Raw genomic sequence first — 22,896 nt, 5'->3', positions numbered from 1 at the left:
ATACTGCCTCTGCTGCTACTACTGAGTGACACACGAGGTTGAGTCCACCGCTATTCTGCGGCCTCGAGATCCACGCCAGCTCCCCTGCCACTCAGCCTGCCTCTAGTGCCTGAATTTGCTACACAGGCTCTGACACAAAATTTGGTTAGGGAGCATTCATGATTAGCCACTGGGTCTTGTCTGTAACTGACACATGGCAGGTGTAAATATCTTCCAAAAGCATCTTTCTTAGGTTGAGAAGCCACCCAAGTAGCTTTGTGTGTGACATCAACTTGCATTGTTTCTGCCTGCATCTGACTGGTCATTTCAATGGCAGGGACCTGCTGCATTTCACTGTTGGATTGTGTGATTAATTTGACAAGTGTGCATTGAGTACCAAGTGTGTGCAAAGCATCGTATGAAGAGGGGGATATAATAAAAACAGGTGAGATGTGCTATAAATACTAACCTAGTCCTGTGTACCTGGAAAGGCTTCTCTGAGGAGGTGTGGATTAAGTTGAGTTGAAAGTGCACGGGAGTGATCCAGATAACTGGAGGTTGGGGTGGGGTGGCATGTGAGGGATAAGGCTTCAGGCGTAGTGAACCATCTGTGCAAAGGCCCGAACCAGTCAGGGTTCAGGTGGGAAAGCGCTGACACATCCTGAAGAGAACTTAATGAAGGGGGCTTCTGACCAAGGTGGGGGCAGGGGGAAGGGAGCCAGCCAGGGGCAGTGAAGCACCTGAGATGGGTGATAGTGGTAAACAGTTACCACCCTGGTCTAGTAGGCAAGGGCAGGGAGGAGAAGCAGGCCCAGGCTTCTGAGGAATTGAGAGGGACCAGTAGGGAAGCATGAAGCCCTGAGCCTAGAGAGATAATTAAAATAATACCTAGTAAGTACTTATAACTCAGTCCTCATACGACACCTATAAGATGGCTCCTGTGAGCTATGGTGAGTCCGTTTTACAGATGAGGAGACTGAGGCACTCTCTGAGTGGTGAGGCTCACAGAGCAGCTGAATGGTAGAGCTGGGACTGGAATCCAGGCAGCTGGTTCTGGAGTCTGTGCTTTTAGCTACTAAGCCGTCAGCTTTTCCATTTTCTCTGTCAGGTGCTTCAACAATCTCTTAATTGCATCCAGACCATGGAGGGCTTTGTGGGAATTTGGATGTATCTGAACTCTGGTATAACCAATGAGTTTTAAGCTTGGAACTTTGATGGCTTCAGATTTTGAGCAGGTCACTCTTATGGCTGTATGGCTTATAACAAGGGTTGTAGATACTTGTCACAGTAACGCATGTGAGGAGGATGCAGGGGTGTGGAGAGAGGTGTCGGGGGGCAATCATGGAAACTAGGGTGTCAAAGGTGAACCCCAGGTTCTGGCTTGAGTTCTTTGGTGGATGGTGATTACTATGGACTGAGGGCCCCTCCGCCATTGATACGTGGACACCCTAATCCTTAACATCATGGCATTTGGATATGGACCTTTGGGAGGTACACAAGTCACATGGCTGGAGCCCTCATGATGGTGTTAGTGTCTGTATAAGGAGAGACAGGAGAGAGCCTGCTTCCTCTCTCTGCTCTCCATAATGTGAAGGCCCAGCAGGAAGGCAGCAGGCTGCAAACCAGGGAAAGAAAGAGCCCTCACCAGGAACAGAATCTTCCAGCACCTTATCCCTGGGCTTTCCAGGCTTCAGAGCTGTGAGAAATACATTTTGTTGTTTAAGGCCCCTGCCCCTTACCCAGGTGGATGGTATCTTGTTACAGCATCCTGAACGGACTATGATGGCAGGCCTTTCCTGAAGATGACAAGAGAAGCAAGGGGGTTTTGTTTTTATTTTTGGGTGGGCTGATCTGGAGTTCAGTTCTGAGTATGCTGAGTTTGATTGTTCTTTGAGACGTCTAAGAGGTGATTTCAGAGTAATCACTTGGCCATGTGTCTGAGACTCAGGAGAAAGTTCCGTATTGCAAAAGTAATTCTGGGTCATCATACTGTAGATGGTAGACAGAGTTGTGAGTGTGAGTGCGTGTGTGTTTCTCGGTGGCCCTGAGTACCCAGGTTAGTGGCAAGTGTTCATGAACAAGGAATATCTAGGGTGTCACAATGAGGCCTCAATAGTGTCTGTGCAGAGGAAAAGATTAAAAAATTCATGGTAGCTCACAAAATGCTTTAAATTACTAGACAAAAGCATTCTTTACCAGGCACTTGAGAATTTATATCACCAAACATTGTACAAATAGCAGATTTGACAGAAAATGAGTTTAATTCCATAAAAGGTCAGGTTATTTTTGAGTTATGAATTGAGGTTTTTTTTTATACCTTAGCTTTGTTTATTAACATTTATTACTGAAGTGATGGGTATGACAAAGGGAGAGGATCTTGGATTGTTTCCATAGATTCTTTTTGTTTAATATTTGTTCTCATTACTCATAAGGTGGTTGAAATACTGAACATCCTTCCACCATCTGTTCTCTTGTCCTTGGATTACAGGCTAACTTTATATGTGTATCTCCTGTGAACTTTGGGATTTTATTTGGTCCTCTGAATGGCAGAAATGTCAAAGCCTGACTGTTTATTTTTTTCCAGTGCACTTTCTATTGCAAATAGAAGAAACCCAACTCAGAGTGGCTTAAAAGAGAATTTCCTGGCTCTTGCAACTGAAAAGTGCCAAGGTAGCTTCAGGTCTGGCTGAATCCAGATGCTCAAACAATGTGGCCATGTCTTTCCCACCTGTTGGTTTCATTCTCAGGCATGTGGTAAAGTCTTGCAATACTTGTTGCTTAATAAATAGAAAGCTAGGCTCAACTCTCCCCAACACATTCCTGGTCCTCTGTTTATTTGTGAGTGCCCCCACTGTGGCTAGGGGATGGGATACTTCTGATTGGTGTGGTTGGGTCATATGGTTTTCTTCTCAGACTGATCCCTCTGTCCAGGAGGACATAATGCTTTGATTGGCCACCCATATATGGGGTCCCGAAGCTGAGGGTGAAGTCAGCCCAAATGGGGCTCCTGGGTCATGAGAAAATCTCCTGTCTCCCTGCCCTTCTGGTGCACTCATGGTGTGTGTGGCATTTCATTGCTTTCCATTGTCCAATGGAAATAGTCACAGGTCCTATCCACACACAGGGAAGGAACTAAAGTCGTGATCACCAGGAGTTGGGGATTATAATGGGCCACCCTGGACTTTATCCACCTCACTCAGCATGGACCAGCACTGAATAAGTGGCTAAATGAGACATGTTCTGGGCTCTGGGCTCGTCTCTTGGGCACCTGGTGCTTCAGGGAAGTGGAACCTCTGCTGACCCCTCACCGTACCTTTTTTATTTTGGCCTTTGTGCCAGTAGAGAATGTGTTGTGTCCCCCAAATTTATGTCCACCTGAAACCTTAGAATAAGACCTTATTTGTCAATAGGATCATGGGCAGATACAATTAGTTGAGATTAGTGCTGGTGTCCTTGTGAGAAGAGGAAAGACACAGATCGGCAGCGGGGAGGAGGCCGTGTGAAGACAGATGCTGAGACTGGAGAGAGAGAGGTGTCTAGGAGCTGAGGATTGCTGGCAGCCCCCAGAAGCTGGGGAGGAGGCATGGAACATATTACCTGAGAAGGATCCCACCCTGCCTACACCTTGACTGCAGACTTCTGGTCTCCAGAACTGAGTGGTACTGGAGAAGCCATCATTTCAATGGAGAAACAACATAATTACAATCTCAGTGAGGCACACGAGAGCAGGCTTCGTAGGCAGTGTGGCGCTTCCTGCAGAGGTGAACCCAGTGGCATTTCCACACTCAGAAGCTGCCGTGGCCACTGTGGAGAATAAATTTCTAGAATTGTAGAAGAAATAGCCGCAAAGGAACTTGTTCTTATTTATCATGCCTTTCTTGCTGTGAGGGACCCCACTGCTTTGCAGATCGCTGATATCTGGCCATCTTCTGGGGGTGAACAAACAAGCAAACAAACAAACAAAATGAAAAGATCAAGGCACCTCTTGTGATAGAAACATTGCAATAATTAAAACCATTCTTTGGCCTGTAAAAACGTTAAATTTCTGTTTTGTCAAAAGCTATACATAGAGTTTGCTTAGAATCTGACTTTCCTAGATAAAAGCTAGAATTGAACAGGGAGACGAGAGGGGTGATCACCTCAGGGAGTCAGCAGGCATTGCTTGGGGAAGGTTCTTCTGTGCATCGAGATCCCTCTTTGCATGTTCTTATGCTCAGAACTGAAATCCATGTCCGCCAACAATACTGTACTCAGAAGGACTGTATGCTTTTCCAGCACAGGTTGTCTGTTTGTCCTACAGGGTGATTCCTATCCTCTTTTGGGCTCAGAGACCAAAAATATTTATCATCATCAAAAAAAATATATATCATCAATATCTTGGTTTTCAGCCACCTGGATAAAAGGGGACCTTCTCCCCCAAACCTGTTCTGAGGTCATCTTGGCTGGTCCAGTGCGGCAGTCTCTCTCCCAGACTCTTTTCCCTGTCCTGCAGTCTTTTCAAGTTTAAATCACGGTCTGAAATGAGCTCTCAGCAAAGCCTGACTCTGCCAGCCTCCAGGTGCCTATTGGGAGATGCATACATCTCTCTCTCTGGTTGATTGATCACACAAAGAGAGTGGTTTGCCTGGAGGATCCAAATTAAAAGTACCCTTAGAGTTTTCCTGAATCATACCCTGAAAGTGCTCCAGTGCCCAGGGCTGGGCTTCTCTCAGAGAGTATGTCAAACACCAGATGTTACCTGACATTACTCTCCTTGACAGAATGTGATGGTCTGGAACGTGTCCCAAACACTGTTCCCCCAAGAGTGTTCTGAGGACCACACGTATCATAATGACAGCTTGTTTAAAACCAGCACTGTTTGGTCCTGCCCCAGACCTAGTGAGGTTGGGTCTAAATAGTTGTAACTAGCAGCAAGTGATTCTGCTGTGCTTGAAAGTTCAGAAACCTCTGGTCCATTGGGTTCCAATGCCTGTACCCCTTCCCCTGACCTTGGAGCTTTTTTTTTTAACTCTTATAATGAGCATCTTCAGTCTTCAAAGTCTGGTATTTATGGGGCATCCAGAGGCAGATGACACCATAGATAGAGACCTTCCATTCTGCCAATATTTATTAAGTGCTTTCCAGTTGCCAAGCCTGGTTCCCGGAACCAGGATGAAGCAGGGAGTAAAGCTCATAAAAATGCCTGCTGTCCCATGCTTTCCTCCATTGGGGGAGATAGATAATAAACAAGGGAAGCAAAATGTTTGGGTATCATTATTCTGCTTTGGATAGCTATGAAAGGCTCACCAAGAAGGTGACACTTGCCCAAACCTGAAGGAGGTTAGGGAGAAGTTCCTGTAGGGGCTTTTCAGGCAGAAGGAAGAGCAAGAGCAAAGGTCAGAAGGCACAGCACTGGTCATCATCCTAGGAACCAGAAGGAGGCAGGTTCTTCATCAATACAGAAAGTCAGCATATTTTTACACACATAAAATATGCCTTCTTAAAGGGCATTGCCATTCCAAGCTACGAGAGTGTTAGGAGGTTTTCCTTCATCTGAGAATATTTGGCCAATTGAAATGAATCTACTGAAATGGGAGCATAAAGTCTCATAGACAATATCAAGCAAAAGCAACCTTGATTGGAATTTTTTTCTTCTTTGAGAAATAAAATAAAAATGATGACGGGTTTATTTTATCTTGTATTAAACAAAATTTAGGTTCAGTAATTTCCACTCTGTGTCACTCAGAACAAAGCATGCATTGCCTGTTGACAATTTGTTACTTTCCTTCAATTTTCTACAACTGTACAACATCGTATTTTTCATTTCACACCTGACACTGTCAGTAGGATCACAAAAAGGATCAATTTAGCAATGACATTCGAGGGCTTCCCCAGTTTCCTTAAGAGCTTCACTATGCTCGGCTATTCAAACTGCTCTCTTTGGAAGAAATGATCATTCTTGTTCATTTTCTCCCATTCACTTGTTAACTGTCAATACAGATCTCTTGAGTGGCTGTTGGTGGACCCATCCTGGGTTCTCTTTCTCTGTTCTGGATTCTCTTCTCCGTTCTGGATTCTTTTTCTCTGTAGCTTTGCTGACAGTTGTCGATCCTCCAGTACCATGAGATTTGCAGTTTCAGTTTGCAGAAGATTTGCATTGGATTTGCATCGTGTTTATAGCTGACAACTAGCAGCACTGGATCAACCTCAATGGCAGGGATGATGGAGTGGTGGGTGGGGACAGGTGCGCTGTCACCCAAGGGCCACGTGTGAGTGGGGACAGATTATCTGTAGAGCCAGTTCATCCACAAATGGTTTCTAATTCTGCCAATGTATTCTTCTCAATGTAATCTGCATGAATTACAAGAATTCAGGTAAATATTTGTATAATGAAGGACCTATGGAAATATATATGTAAATTTTTTGTCAATATCAGAAAGTAATTATTACATATATGAGCCAAAGATGGTTCCTGTACCTTGGCCTCTATATTGTTTATTTCTTCACAGCAGACTGGGACTTGTTAGCTCAACATCCTGCCAGCACCAAACTCAAAATTTTCACATCTGATTGTTATAAATAAATCTCAAATAAGCATATTTTTAGCCATTTGGAGTCTGCCTGTTTTACATACCCTGCAAAAACCCTGCATACCCAATGTCTGTTCGCCATAAATTCTGGTTATAAGACCCCAAGCTGCCCTTGGGTGCTCTGATTGGCAGACTTGCCAGGTGCTGCTTAGTGGCATTATGCAGATACATATCCCCCCTCTGGTCCTCGGTTTCCTGGGGCTCCCTTTGCCCTCTTCCCCTTTGGGGTGGTGCCATCTCCTTTGGAAGATCTTATGCTAGGAGGGACTTCCATAGCATGTAAACCTGTCCAAATGTTGCCCCCATAAAGCTTTCTGTGTGCTCCTGCCACCTTGTGGTTATAACTTTTACTTGCTCAGTCCCCAGATCCCCGAAGCTCATTACAGCACTGAAACCATTAATAGTTTTCATGTAGTTTTAGATATTGTTGTTTTTATACATACCAAGTGTTAAGAATATCACCAAGCCTAAGAATATTTTTCTAAAACACACTTAATGAATATTCAAGACATGGATTTTTTTTCTGGGCTTAAATTATTCTAACAAATATAATCTAAAATTGGGAAGGATTTGGGCTAAGAACTGGAATTCAGGAACAGTTTTATAACTTGTATTTAGGAGAGGGGTAGAACCTTAGTAATTTACCTTTAGGTTTTTTGATACCTAGCATTCATTTCTTCTCTTGTGACTTGAATTTCTTTCTAGGAGCCACTTCTTGTGGTTACTACCATGTGATTCAGATGGGCTTAACTTTATTTTTAGTGCAGGGATGTTTGTTGACTGGCTAAACCTGTGAGCATTGTTCTTCCACCCCCTAGGTCAACACAGTTCTTGGTCCAAGGTGGAACCCTCAATCTGATTCATCTAATGAAAACCTAGCTCCAGGATTTTGTTCTGAGGGAGACAGTCTTGCTTTTATTTTGGGGATGAGGATGTGAAATTCAGGGCAGCTGCAGCCACATTGTGACCACAAGAGGAGAGTGTCAGTCCAGAAGATTAATCATTTACTGCACATCTAGTGTGTAAACAACCAATCAAAATTCCTGCCTAGAGCTGAGTACTTAATTCTAAAGTGGATGTTCTAAGTATAAGACAGAAAGACTCAGATGCATTCATTAAGCAAGTTTTCTTGCACCCTGCTAGGTGGTAGATGCTGTGGGCGGGAAGGATCCAAGGGGAATGGGATGGAGAAACTGTGGGTCTCTGCCCTGTCTCTAGTCCCTGCTGGGTGGAGACCAGCTTGGAGTCTAGATGTCTTTCTCATTACTTATCTGTAGCAGCAGGAATGTCACCAGTCCCTGGTCCAACCAGCAGGGGTGCTCATCTGGATTCTAAGATCCTTCCCCATCATAGACAAGGTCAAAGTTTCAGATTACTCTGTGCTCCTCAGAACAAAGGTGGGTCTCTCAGCGCCTCAAGGCATTGTGGAAGTTGCAGGGAGAAGCCCCTATGTGTGTCCAAGGTGATGGTGGTTTGACTTACCTTGAAGCCTCCCACTGAGCTTGAACAGTGGGGAGGTCACATCTAGTGGTGGATGCTCCGCTGGCTGCAACTTGGCATCCCTGTTATGAACATGAGGTCTAATTGCTTTGTTTTGAACTTTATACAGAACTAGAACATATGTCCAGAAAAGTACACATAAGTGAGCACAGACTGATGAACTCTCAAAACCCACCATGAAGGCATATCCTGAAGGAGAAACAGGACATTGCTGGTGCCCCAGAAGCCCCTCTGGAGACCCCATCTAGTTACTTCCCCAAAGAATAACCACCATGCTGACTTCAACTGCAGATCTGTTGGCTTGTTTCTGACTTTCTGCAAATGGGATTTTGCAGTGTACACTCCTTGCCCAACAGCTTCTCTGGAGGTTCATCGTGTTGTTTTGGGTGGTGGTAGACTGTTCATTCCTGTTTCTGCTGCACCATAGTCACTGGGTGACAATGTGCTTTACCTCAGTGAGCAATTCAGGCTTGTTTCCATCCAGGGCTTAATAGGTGGGTACTGCCTTGAACTCCCTTGTGCTCTTTTGAGGAAGACATGCATGCATTTCTTTTGGCCATATACCTAGTAGTGGAAGCGCTGGGCTGTAGATCTATAGAAGTTCAGCTTAGGAGACATTGTCAAATAGTATTTCAAAGAAACAGAATAAAAATCATGCATTCCAGCAATGCACACGAGTTCCAGGTCAACACTTGCTATGTTCTCTTTTTGTTTCAGCCCTTATGGTGGGCGAGTGTCTGTTTTTTGTGCTGAAGGAGGCTTGCTAGAGTGCATTGCTACTGTTAGTAATGAAGAATAGTTGAGAGTAAGAGCTAAGACAAACACCGCCATGCTGTGCATCTGTCTTGTGTGGCTCTCAGCCCTAATGGGCACAGCTCATTTGTGACCCTTGAACTCACGGTTCTTGCTGTTAGAGTGTCTAAAAGCTGGCCTTTCTTTATGGCAGTTTTGGAAGGTATGTTAGCATGTGCCCTCTGGGGAGAGATGGGCCCTAAAAAGCCTGGAAAGGGGAGAGGTAGGTATTTGTTTTCTTGAGACTTCCTCTTTGCCTAGGAATTCACTGCACTGAAATTTCTGGATCCCCTTGTGATCTGGATTGCCAGTGCAGCAGGGTGAGCCTCCCAGGTCTGACCTTGCTGCAGCTCAGAGGTGCTACCAGAACCAAAGGAGACCAGCACCACAGGAAGGCATTAGGGCAGAAGCGTCTATGGTATGCTCTGGGTCAGGCTGAAGGTTACAGTCCTCCTGGGTGGCTTGGGAGGAGGATGAAGATAGAGGATAAAAGTAATGGTGTCCGGAGCCCTGATGCCAAGTGCAGCGCTTGGGTCTGGGTGGTGGAGTTGAAATTAAGAGCTGCTGACCCTGTAGGGGAAAACACAGATGACACCCCCCGCTGGTGGCCAGACCTGGGTGACCAGCCCCCTGGGGATGGAAGGAAATGGGCGGTGACTGTGATGGGCTCTCATCTGGGCTCCAGGTGACCAGGAAAAGGTGAAGGAGTCAGACACCCTCTTGAAAGCATCACCGCGGGGAACCCTGGGCGGCGCAGCGGTTTGGCACCTGCCTTTGGCCCAGGGCGCGATCCTGGAGACCCGGGATCGAATCCCACATTGGGCTCCCGGTGCATGGAGCCTGCTTCTCCCTCTGCCTGTGTCTCTGCCTCTCTCTCTCTCTCTGTGACTATCATAAATAAATAAATTAAAAAAAAAAAAAAAGAAAGAAAGCATCACCGCATGTAGAAGAGCATCTGTGGTGTCCCAGGGCCAATAGTCTCATCAGAGGGAAACCTTGGGAGGCCCCCTTGGTCAGCTCTCTGCCTCTGCTCAAGTGCACTGCTTTGCTCAGGTGAAGGCAGCCCCATGCATAGCCCTAGACTCTGGTGGGACCCTGCAGGGTGACCTCTGTTAGTTATGGTTCACTGTCTCTGGTCGACTTCCTGCTCTCCCCTGGGATCCCCTGGATCTCTTTAGGACCAGCAAGGACAGTGACAATGGTGAGCACAGTGGCTGCCCTGAGACCTGCTTGGGCTTTGTCCCTGCTGTTAGATACTTGTGGTTGCTCCTGGTTGGAGGCTTGCTTCTCAAAACTCCCAAGGGAGAGTTTGCTCATTGCAATGGCCTCTGTCTCAAAAAGCAAAAAAGGAGGGCTGTGGGGGAGGCCCTGACATTGAATTGCATGAATCTGCTCAGAGATGCTGAGTCCCTGAAGATGAGGTGAACATGAGGTCCCTGATGACAAGGGACCTTATATTTGGATCAGAATGAAAGAAAAGAAACAAAAAACCTGAAGGAGAACCTTCAGTGGACACGCTGTGCTGGAATCTGCTGAGGGATGCATTCAGAGCAGAGAGTGGTGTCTGCATCTCCTGGGGGTGCTGCCGGACAGGCAGGGGCTTTTTAGGGGGCGTCGGGCGTGAGTGCTAGAGGCTGAGCATGGTGGCATCTGTGCGAGGACCTGCGCGAAGGAGAATAAAGGAAGCAGAAGCATTTCTTCTTGTTTTAACTAGGTCTGCAAGTATTTGAAGTCTCTGATTCCAGCCCTAGACGCCTCCCAGTGGGCAGCAAAGCCAGGGGTGTCAGGACAGCCCTTGAGTCCAGGATGCACCCTCCTGCTCCTGAAATTCTGCCTTTATAAGTTCCCTTCTTTGGGTCTTGGAGATTTTTTTTGTATTGATAAATGTTTTTTAAATTTTTATTATTTTTTTGTTTCAACCTCTTCTGGGAGGGGCCATTTACCTGCTTCTATCCCCTTTTCTTTCTTTCTTTCTTTCTTTCTTTCTTTCTTTCTTTCTTTCTTTCTTTCTTCTTTCTTTCTTTCTTTTTCTTTCTTTCTTTCTTTCTTTCTTTCTTTCTTTCTTTCTTTCTTTCTTTCTTCCTTCCTTCCTTCCTTCCTTCCTTCCTTCCTTCCTTCCTTCCTTCCTTTTTCTTTCTTTCTTTCTTTCTTTCTTTCTTTCTTTCTTTCTTTCTTTCTTTCTTCTTTCTTTCTTTCTTCTTTCTTTCTTTCTTTCTTTCTTTCTTTCTTTCTTTCTTTCTTTCTCCTTTCTTTCTTTCTCCTTTCTTTCTTTCTTTCTTTCTTTCTTTCTTTCTTTCTTTCTTTCTTTCTTTCTTTCTTTCTTTCTTTCTTTCAGGAAAAACTCACATGACATAAAATTGACCATTTTGAAGGGAACCATTCAATGGCATTTAGCACATTCGTGATGCGGCCTAGTCCAGAGCAAGCCTGTACCAGCTAGTTTAGCAGTTACTGCCCCTTCTCCCCACAGCGCCCCCAGCCCCTGGCAACAACCATCAGTCAGCTGTCTGGATGGATTTGCCTATTCTGGACGTTTTATGTAAATGGAATCACACAATATATGGCCTTTGGTGTCTGGTTTCTTCCACATTGATGGATGTTGTTGAGGTTTATCCACATTGTAGTGGACATCATCAGTGCTAAGTTCCTTTTTATGACTGAATTGTGTTCCTCTTTTTTAAAAAAAATTTATTTATTTATTTGAGAGTGAGTGAGAAAGAGAGAGAGAGAGAGAGAGAGAGAAAGAGCACAAACAGGGGGAGCAGCAGGCAGAGGGAGAGGGAGAAGCAGACTCCCTGCTAAGCAGGGAGCCTGATGCAGGACTGGGTTCCCAGACTCTGGGATCATGACCCGAGCCAAAGGCAGATGCTTCACCGACTGAGCCACCCAGGCAACCCGATCATGTTCCTTTTGATGTACCTGTGGAAGAGGGTCCCCAGGACCTCACTGGGCATTGCTCGCTCGTTGGTCCATACACCTCTGGGAAGCAGAGGGACCTCATTCTCCCTTATAGCCAAGCATGTGCCCACCCTGTGCCGTGTTTGTGCTCAGACTTGGAAGTCCAAGCATATCCTTTGCCTCTTATTTCTACCTGGTTAAGGCACGACAAGCAGAGGACACTCCATGGCTCTGCCTTCCTCCTTGTTGTTCTGTAGCCATGGCCCCAGCTCATCCACGGGCAAGTCCCAAGGCTGCTGTTCAAGAACTTGGATGATGCCCTGGAATCCCCTCTGTTACAGAGGAGGAGACACACTCAGGTTCATTGCAGCAGAGGGTCATTTTAGGAGCAGGGAACAAATGGAAAACAGTCAGGTTGTGAGCTGGCCTTTTCTCAGTGCCAGAGCACGTGGGTCCTTGGGTTCTACCAATAACATGCCAGGCATTCCCTGGCCACACTATCCTGCCTGGATGCTGTGTTTATTTTCCTCCCAATGAAGGCATGCCCCATCATTCCTTTTCCCCGCGTGGCCAGGGCTGCCCGCTTCCTCCTCAGGGACCCCAGTACGCTAGCTGTGTGTGCTCCCTCCAGCTCATGGGGACCTCTCCCCATCTCCAGGTGAAGAGCAGGCCGTGCAGATTCCATCCATTCACACCTGCCCAGACACACCTGCTTCCATTCCATCACTTGTGGCCCCTGAAGCAGATAGCGATTTGGTTCCCAGTGTGTTGACGAAACAGAAAACTAATGTGCTTGCCAAAATGCTGGGGCTCCTACTTCCAGGTGCTTGTAAAAATAATAGGACACTTAGTTTTCAAAGGAAAGCCATTCACTGCCTGTCTTCGCTGTGTCTCCCAGAGGAAAGGGGAGGCCTGCTCTGGCTCCGTATTTTTTACCACTGTCTTGAACTAAAGTGGTCTCATACATGTATACATCTTTTTCCTACCCCACAGAATTAAGGCAGCAGCAGGTGTGAAAATATCGGCCGTGCGAGTCAGCAGCGAGCAGCAGTGGGCAGTCCAGGAGGACATAGACGGCAGTGGCGAGCAGATGACAGCTACCCTAACCTGTGTGGGCCACCACCCCGACACGCAGAGCAGGTGAGCACTGACTTCCCTGTGCGCGGTCTGGCCATGGTGGGGCTGGGGTGGCTGCAAAAGTTGATAGCAGAATAATTTGCGCATAAATGAAGTGATGCCTCTGCCTTTAATGGGCAATGTGTTCCTTTCGCTCAGCAGCACTGCTTTCTCGTTTGGCTTCCGAATGGCTCCATTATGGGGCTGCGCTGCTGTGGGAGGCTTTTATTCTTCACGCTCTTTATACACCAATGATCCAATTAGGTTGAGCAGTCTCAAAAATTACCTGAACTCGCATATGTGCAGGGTTCGAGAACTGTATTTTAGGAATTTATTATTATTAGTGTTATTGTTTGCACCGAAGACTGAAGAATGAAATGAGGATCATAGAAATGATTTAAGAGGCAAGGGGGAAATGTACCTTTCTATGAACAAACGGAGGGTGGCTAGAGCGACTGAGTAATTGTCTCTTAGTGCTTAAATGCAGTCATTTTGCAGATATCACACCTGGGTATTGGTGTAATGGATGCCGAGTGTGAAGTCAGATGAACTTGGCGTTGTGGCAGGCACTTGTCCTCTCCAGCTCAGATACTGCCTGTGGGTTTCATGGGGCTGCACTCACTAGGTGGTGGTGGTGGGGGTGGGTCACTGCTAGTCACCATGCATTAGGACTCCAGAAAGGCAGAGGGAGCTGTCCCCACTGTGGCAACAGCCTTCTCTATTGAGGGGTCAGGCCAATGAGCCACTAGACATGTAACCCCAGCCCCTGCCTTCAAGCCACAATGGTTCACACTTCATTCAGCCAGGATGAGACTCTGAGGCCTCAGCTGAGCAGGTGAGCCCCTTGCAGATCTCTTGTCACCTTCCATCATCATACCCTGTTCTCTTTTCTGTCTCTTCTAGTATTTATTTTTTATTTTTTATTTTTTTAAAATATGCTCTTTTTTTTTCCCAACAAGGAGCTTTGGGTTTTTTTTTTTTTTAAGATTTTATTTATTTATGAGAGAGAGAGAGAGAGAGGCAGAGACACAGGCAGAGGGAGAAGCAGGCTCCACGCAGAGAGCCTGACATGGGACTTGATCCTGGGACCCCAGGATCACACCCTGGGCCAAAGGCAGGTGCTTAAACCGCTGAGCCACCCGGGCTGCCCTCTTCTAGTATTTAAACTCACAGAGATCCACAGTGTTAGGCCCTAAGGGGGTACCCTGTAAACATACTGGGTGTGGGTGGGCGGGTGGGCTCCTGAGGCTCGGAGAGATTGAGGGAAGCTTGTTTCCTCCAGTGGAGTCCTGCACTGAGTGCTCCCTGCCTGGGTAACCCCAGCCAGCCTTAACCAGAACCCTCTCCTACCTGCTTTTGAAGATCTTTTTCTTTCTGTCTTTCTTTTTTAAAAATCTTTTATTTAATTTATTCATGAGAGACACAGAGAGAGGCAGAGACACAGGCAGAGGGAGAAGCAGGCTCTTCACAGGGAGCCCAATGTGGGACTCAAGTCGGGATCCCAGGATCATGCCCTGAGCGGACACTCAGCTGCTGAGCCACCCACACGTCCCATGAAGATCTCTTTCAAAGAGAAAGGAGTGAGTGGTCACGCTCCTCCTGTTAGGAATATTGCTGACTCCAGACTCAACATTCTGATTATCCTCCTCTCTATCCCTTGACGGAGCTTTTTGTCCGCAACCTTGCATGGTGCATGATTTCACTGGAAGTCTATCTCCCTGCTGAGTGTTCCCACATCCCAAATTGTCAGTATATGGGGAGAGCCTAGGATTTTTATATTGGCTCATGTGCTTTCATCTGCAAGTACTAGGATACCCACCGAAACATGGCTGCTGCAACACAGTTTTATCATCTCACTTGGCAAGAAACTTAGGAGCAGGTAGTTGGCTGCTGACTAATCTGGCAGCAAAGATGGTGTCACCCAGGTGTATCCTGTCTTCCTCTCTGTAGTACCTAGCTCCCTGAATGTCATCCTTCATCTTCATCTTGCTCAAAATCACAAGGTGGCTGTAGCAGTTCCAGGCATTACCAGCTCACCCAATTGTTCACTAATATGGGAAGGGAGAGCTGCTTCTCCTGTGTACCTCTTTTTTTTTTTGTGTGTGTGTACCTCTTTTTTGTCAGGGAAAAAGTCCTGGAAGTTGTCTCTTTAGATCTCATTCAGGAGCGATGGGCCCCTGCTTTTGCCCAAGAAGTAGTCTGGGAAAGCAAACACCTGGCCCTGTTTTGGAGAGTTGTAGTGGGGGTGTCTTTGTTATAAAGGAAGAAGGGTGGGAGAAGGTGGTCAGCTAGCACTGCTGATCACTCTCTTCAAACGTGGTGCCTGCCAAGGGTTGTGGCTTCATCTCTGTTTTGCGCTGGGGCTCCAGACTCCCTCTGGGTTGCTGAAGTGTTGGTCAGGTAGGCTTTTTTGGGCTGAAGCCCAAGCGAAAAGGAGTCTTGGGTTCCTCATGCAGATGGAGCTGTTACCAGGGGCGTCTGGATCCAGATGCCAAGTGGCGTCTTTAGTGCCCTGGCCCCTGTCTTTTTGGGTTGGCAACATCTCCAGCAGGATCTTCCCTCCTGGTGGCAGGTCGGCCACCAGCAGCTCCCCAACGTCCATCCTGCTGTTGCGGTCACTTCAGGGAGGATGCTGCTTTTCCCTGTCAGGTCCACTGGCTCTGTTTGGTCTAGTTTGAATCATGGAGCTACCAGAACCAATCTCTGTGGCCACGCACCTGAATGACATGGACTTAGAGGATGGGCAAGTGTTCTGGGGGATGGATGGTGGGGGTGAGGAGACAGAAATGAGAGGGGGCCTTGTGGTTACCACAGTCCTGCTCTACTGGAGAGGCCCGAATGGAATGTTTGGACTTATACCCTCTGAAATCACCATTTGAGTATATATACATCTTGGGGATAGATTTTCCTTGACTTAAAATGGGGTTAGCTCCTGATAGACCTGTTGTAAGATGAAAATATCATGAGTCAAAAATGCATTTATCAGACCTGACCTATGGGACACCACAGCTTAGCCTGGCCCACCTAATTCATGCTCAGAGCACTGATATGAGCTCCTGTTGGGCAAAATCATCTACTACAAAGTCTGTTTTATGAGGAAGTGTTGACTTTACCATATAATTTACTGAGGACTGCACCGACAGTGACAAACAGAATGGCTGTGTAGGTGCAGGTTGTAGTCAGTGACCCTTGTGATCACATGACTGATGAGGCTCTGTGTTTGTTGCCCAGCATCATGGGAGAGGATGGGGCCACAGATCGTGAGATCCAGGACGAGATCCAGATTCAAAATTCCAAGTATGCTTCCTTCTGAATGCATGTTCCTTTTACATCATCATGAAGTCGAATGGTTGCAAGTCAAGCTTTCCTGTGTGAAAAGGGTCTGTACGAGGGCAGTATCTGTGGTCTAGATGTAGGAAATTGACTTTTTGAAATATTTGATCATGTGATGATGTTTTAAATTGAAGATAAAACATAGGCTGTGGTTATCACTTTTGATAAAGTTATAGGAGAAGAAAAGTCACTACATAGGCAGAGTTACATAATGATGAGATGCCCTCCTATCCAGTGTCCTGCTCATTCTTCTCCACTTTGGTGTTTGACCTCCCTGGGGCTGTAGGAAGGACAGGATTGATGCTTTGGCATGACAATTTATACTTATCTAATAACTCTCTAAAATTCATTCCATAATCTAAATAAATAATTGCTTCTTTTTGTACTTTGCTGTTGAATTGTGATGTCAAATGAGGTGTGAAATACAAGCTCATGGACCGTGTTTGCCAGCTAACAAAGTGAATATATGAATATATCCCTAACAAAACATCCCTCAGAAAGCTGTAATCTCTGAATTGTGACAACCTTGGGTGGAATAGAGTTTTTAATAGAATATAATGTACAAACTGCCTGAAATTCTGTGATAAGAATTAAAAATGTGTCATATGGGAAGGCCCGATGCGCTCAGTTAGAAAGGCAGTAAAAGGTCTTAATTTAAAATATTTTAATGAACGCTCATTGTGAGGAAATGTGAATAATAAAGATGAAAACCGCAAGATAAAGAGTAGCGTTACCAAAGGAGGAGAGAAGAGATTAGAAAAATAAGGAAATTTGAAAGTGTTGGGAACAGATAACACAGCACTAATGGAAGGTGGCTGCCAGGTGGTTTGCATGGAGACCATGCGTGGTCTGAGCTGGAGACAAGGTTGCTCCTTGAATGGTTTCTGTCTGGTTGTCGGGACCCAAATCTCTGAGAAAATAAGCTGCAACTTTTTCTGTGGTCAGAAATCACAATACAGAGCTCATTCTCACCTAAACTACTGGAGAAAAGCTCAGTGATGTACCACAGGAGTTTGTGCCTCTCCATAAGATAGGAAAGCAAAAACCCCCAAATAGTTTTCTTTAAAGAAATAGACACACCCCGTAAACTCAGCTCAAGGTGAAATCAAGACCAAGGTCAGATGTTTACTGTGGAGTGTTACCTGTTTGAAAATCTGGAGCTGATCTTCCAGGAGTTCTTTGCCTGCTCTCATCCAGAAAATCCTAGGCAAATGAAGGGATTGCCCTCCTGAGTGACCGGACTAATTCATTGGTTTTTCTGAAATTCAGCTGTTAAACATGAAACCACACTGTTAGTATAAGAAAACCACTGTGTCAAGTGTCATTATATGAATTCAGGAAACACCAGTATAAATGATTCACTGCACTTCAGGATTCCTTTTTATTTTTAGAAGAAGGACAAAGGAAGTTCAGTGGTGGTAGCAGCCTCCTCTGCCTTTACATATGAGTGGTGTTTCCTACCTGATTCTGTTGGTCAGTTTCTTTCCTTCTTCTTCTTTTTTTTAAAGGTTTTATTTCTTTATTCATGAGAGAGACACACACACACACACAGAGAGAGAGAGAGAGAGAGAGGCAGAGACACAGGCAGAGAGAGAAGTAGGTTCCATGCAGGGAGCCTGATGTGGGACTCGATCCCGGAACTCCAGGATCATGCCCTGTGCTGAAGGCAGGCGCTAAACTGCTGAGCCACGCAGGCATCACTTTTTTTTTTTAAAAATATATTATTTATTTATTCATGAGAGACACAGAGAGGCAGAGACATAGGTGGGAGTGTGACCCTGCTGACACCTTGATTTTGGAGCTCTAGCTTCCAGAACTATGAAAGAATAAATTTCTATTGCTGTAGGCTGTTAAGTTTGGGATGGTTTGTTATAGCAGCTATAGGAAACTAATACAGGGGCTTAATGACTACTTGCTGAATGCATAAATCAAGACTTCTCAATCCTGGATGCATATCAAAATAGCCTGGAGGTCCTTAACAAGTACACATCCCTCATACTTTACACTTCAGTGGGTCACAGGCATTGATGTTGTAAAGACCCTCCAGGTCATTTTTTAAAAAAGATTTGTTTATTTGAGAGAGCGAGTACAGAAGCAGGAGTCGCAGAGGGAGAGGGAGAAAGAATCTGAAGCATACTCTGCTCTGAGTGCGGAGCCCGACTTGGGGCTCGATCTCACAACTGTGAGATCATGACCTGAGCCAAAACCAAGAGTCAGATGCTCAACCTACTGTTCCCTTGCAGGTGATCTTAATGTGTAGCCAGAGTTGGGAATTAGTGGGATACAGGAATGAATTAAATAGTACTGAATTCAAACACCATTAAGAAGATAAAAGTTGTTTATTTTTAACAGTTTTAGGATTTGAAAATTGTGGATTTAGAAATACACAATTGTTAGATCTACAATAAAATTTGAAACTGGGCAGCTAGAAATCTCTCAGTAGCAGCTGCCAGGATAGTTCTAAACCAGGATTTAAGGTATAGAAACACATCATGTGCTGGATCTGTCTGTAATTCATTCTACAAAGTGACAACAGGGTTTGCCTATGGGAAATGAAGGGCTCGTCCCCCACCCCCAAAAGGGATCAGGCCAGCCAAAGAAAAGGAAAAGAGAAATATTTTAAAAACATGCCATCTCTTTTTCTAGCCAGTGTGAAACTCCGTGAATTTATACTGCTGGCTAGTTTCAGCATAGGTATGTTAGAAGTCTTCTTACTTTGAAAGTAATAGATGTTCAATTGTAGAAAATTTAGAAGATACATCAAATAAGATGGAGAAGATAAAAATCATCCCTGAACCTACGTATGATTCAAAGGTAACCATTGTTTTTTTTGTTTTTTTTTTAATTTTTTATTTATTTATGATAGGCACACAGTGAGAGAGAGAGAGAGGCAGAGACACAGGCAGAGGGAGAAGCAGGCTCCATGCACCGGGAGCCCAACGTGGGATTCCATCCCGGGTCTCCAGGATTGCGCCCTGGGCCAAAGGCAGGCGCTAACCGCTGCGCCACCCAGGGATCCCCTGTTTTGTTTTTTTTAAAAGATTTATTTATTTATTTATGATAGACAGAGAGAGAGAGAGAGAGAGAGAGAGAGAGAGAGGCAGAGAGGCAGAGACACAGGAGGAGGGAGAAGCAGGCTCCATGCCGGGAGCCCAACATGGGACTCATTCCCGGGACTCCAGAATCGCGCCCTGGGCCAAAGGCAGGCGCCAAACCACTGAGCCACTCAGGGATCCCCGGTAACCATTGTTAATATTTTGATGAATATAGTCATATGTATGTGTTTACACATATGTGGATGTACACAAATATGTTATTTTTGTCAATACTAGAGTTTGTAGCTTTGAAAGGTGTTTTCTCTCATAATGTAGAATAAATATATGGCAATATCTTTTCAGGTTGTTAAATATTTGAAACAAAAATTATCAGCCCCTTTGAAAAACTAATGAAAGGGGCAAACTGTCTTTCTCCCAAAATACAATTATGCACACATACAAAACCTTTTCCAGCAAATAAACACTCACAGAGCCTTTCAATGAACCTGTAGTTTTAAGTGTAATATTTAATAGTGGTATAATATTCTATTGATATTATAGATCTGTTTACTTACCATGTTTCATTTTTTCCTCCTTTTAAACATTCTTTTTACATTCTTTAAAAATGTAAGATGCCTTTTGAGTACTTCTGTGGTCAGTCTTCAGGAAGGAGTGCTAGAAACGAGTGGGTAGGTCACAAGATACGATGAAGTTTTAAATTTTTGATGATGTGAAATTTTTTTTGCCGATTTACACTACCAGCTGTGTGTGAGAGTGCCCTGTTCCTGGTTCCTTTGTCAACACTAGGCATTGCCTCAAGAGGATAATTTCATAATTGGAATATGGCTATGTTCTTGTAGGCTTAATTTCCACTGACTTGATTTTTGGTGAAATCTGAGTTTTCCCCCTTGTTTGTCTGCAAATGTCTCTCTGCTTTGTTGTGTTTCGTTTATTATGATTATATTTTCACTTTAGCCATGTTTTAGGTTTTGTGTTGTCGAATCTCTCGTAATTGTTATTCAAGTGAAGGACTCCCACCTGGAGGAGGGGTGGTGCAGGATGCCTAAAAACCCACCCATCAGCCTAGCCTCTGAGTGATGTCAGAGATGACCAGAACCAGACCCCAGTGCAAGTGGTAAAGTTAGATTTTACTTGGAAACTGTTGCAGAAAAGGGAAAAGATACCTGCATGTAATCTGTAGAGCTTGTGGGAATTTATAGCTGAGGAGCAGAGTTGAGGTGGGGTGGGGTCAGTAGATGACATGTGACTAAGAGGGGTTATCTTGGGATCCCTGGGTGGCGCAGCGGTTTAGCGCCTGCCTTTGGCCCAGGGCACGATCCTGGAGACCCGGGATCGAATCCCACGTCGGGCTCCCGGTGCATGGAGCCTACTTCTCCCTCTGCCTATGTCTCTGCCTCTCTCTCTCTGTGTGACTATCATAAATAAATAAAAAAAAATTAAAAAAAAAAGGGGTTATCTTGGGTAAGAGGCAGTCCTGGCCAGACTGCCCCAACCAGAGTCAACCAGGCCCCAGTGAGCAGACATCAAGGGTGGGCTTGAGGAATTTGATTAGAATATAGAGAGTAATCAGATATCAGGGATGGGGCATCGGGCTCTGAAGGTGTGGCAAGAACAGAAACAAGTTTGGAGGGAGGGGGCATTCAGAGGAGCCCATGTCCAGTCTGGTTAAGGAGAGAGTCTTTGTCACTGACTGTGTGGAGCAGTGCCCACTGCTGGTCTGGTGAAGACGAGTACTGTGAGTGACTGCTGGACCTTTATTGTCTTCAGCCACTGTGGTATGGACTTAATTTCTTACCAGGCATAATGAAGTCTATGCTGACTGATACAAAGAACTTTCAAATACACGTTTTACAAATAGACTTTTCCAAGCACTTGTAGGTTACAGCAGAATTGAGCAGAAGTTATAGAGAATTCTCATACTTCTCCTGGCACAGCGTCCCCCATTATTAACATCCTGCAATAGTGTGGTACATTTGTTTTTATTGATGAACCAATACTGATATATTTTTTTAAAGATTATTTATTTATTTATTTATAGTACAAGTAGGGGGGAGGCAGAGGGAGAGGGGGAGAGAAAATCTTAAGCAGATTCCCCACTGAATGTAGAGCCCAATGCCATGCTTGATCTCATGACCCTGAGATCATGACCTGAGCTGAAATCAAGAGTCAGATACTTAACCCACTGAGCCACCCAGGTGCCCTCTGATATATTCTTTTTAACAAAGTATGTGGTATAGTATGTGGTAGGATTCACTCTTGGTGTTGTGCATTCTGTGGGTTTAGACAAATGTATAATGATGTGTGTCTACCATTCCAGTATCAAAAATAATAGTTCCGTGGCCCTAAAAGTTCTCTGTGCTCCAGCCTATTTATCTCTTTCTCCCTCCTCTAGAATCCCTGGCAACCACTGATCTTTTATTGTCTCCATAGTTGTGCCTTTTCCAAAATGTCATATAGTTGGAATCATACAATCTGTTGCCTTTCCAGACTGGCTTCTTTCACTAAGTAATATGCATTTAAGTTTCCTTTGCATCTTTTCATGGCTTGATAGCTCATTTATTTTCAGCATTGAATAATATTCCATTGTCTGGATCTACCACAGTTTATTTATCCATCACCTACTGAAGGACATCTTTGTTGCTTCCAAGTTTTGGCAATTATGAATAATGCTGCTATAAACATCCATGTGCTAGCTTTTGTGCAGACATAAGTTTCTAGCCTCTTTGGGTAAATACCAATAAGTGTGATTGTTGGATCGTATGGTAAGAGTATGTTTAGTTTTTCATGAAGCTGCCAAACTGTCTTGCAAAGTGGCTCTGCCACTGTGCATTCTCATCAGTAGTGTGTAGGAGTTCCACTGCTCCACATCCTCATTAGCATTTGGTGCTGCCGTGTTCTGGATAGTGGCCATTCTGATAGGTATGCAGTGGTATCTTATTACTGTTTTAATTTTCAGTTCCCTAATAACATATGATGTTTAATATCTTCTCATAGGCTTATTTTTCATCTGTATATCTTCTCTGGTGTGTGTTCAGATTTTTTGCCCATTTGTTAATCGGGTTGTTTGTTCTCTTACTGTTGTGTGTTAAGAGGTCTTTGGTATTTTAGATACCACTCCATTATTGGTTATGTGCTTCGCAAATATCCTCTTCTTTTTTTTTTTAATTTTTATTTATTTATGATAGTCACAGAGAGAGAGAGAGAGAGAGAGGCAGAGACACAGGCAGAGGGAGAAGCAGGCTCCATGCACCGGGAGCCTGATGTGGGATTCGATCCCGGGTCTCCAGGATCACGCCCCGAGCCAAAGGCAGGCGCTAAACCACTGCGCCACCCAGGGATCCCCCAAATATCCTCTTCTAATCTGTGGCTTCTCTTTTCATCCTCCTTTTCAGATAAACATTTTGAGTTGTGATACCATGTGTGGAATAAATTCATAGGTTTCAAGGTGACTATATTTAGGTGACTCAGAAGTTTCCCTAATTCCCAAGATGGCTGGTTTGGGGCAGAAAAATCCATATTTGGGTATTCTGATGTGTTTGGAAAAAAGTGTGTCTTTCTTTATGATTCTGAGTCTTCCTGCTGACCAGGAGGGCCTTTATGGTTGAGGACTTCGTCCCTGGCAATGTACATACAGCCTCACACAGCTCATTCCT

General features: G+C 45.0%; 1 protein-coding gene across 2 annotated transcripts in view; it reads left to right on the top strand.

The window, feature by feature from the left end:
• TMEM132B (transmembrane protein 132B) overlaps positions 1-22,896 on the top strand; it is a 371,304-nt gene that overhangs the window by 182,720 nt on the left and 165,688 nt on the right. For both annotated transcript variants that reach the window (XM_025473593.3, XM_025473594.3), the window contains exon 3: positions 12,732-12,878. In XM_025473593.3, the coding sequence (XP_025329378.3) occupies positions 12,732-12,878 (147 nt within the window). The remainder of the gene's footprint in view (positions 1-12,731; positions 12,879-22,896) is intronic.

The sequence above is a fragment of the Canis lupus genome, chromosome 26, assembly GCF_003254725.2.
Source record: "Canis lupus dingo isolate Sandy chromosome 26, ASM325472v2, whole genome shotgun sequence".
In the NCBI taxonomy this organism is placed as follows: Eukaryota; Metazoa; Chordata; class Mammalia; order Carnivora; family Canidae; genus Canis; species Canis lupus.
The sequence above is the reverse complement of the archived record's forward strand: the minus strand, read 5'-3'. Positions and strand labels throughout refer to the sequence as shown.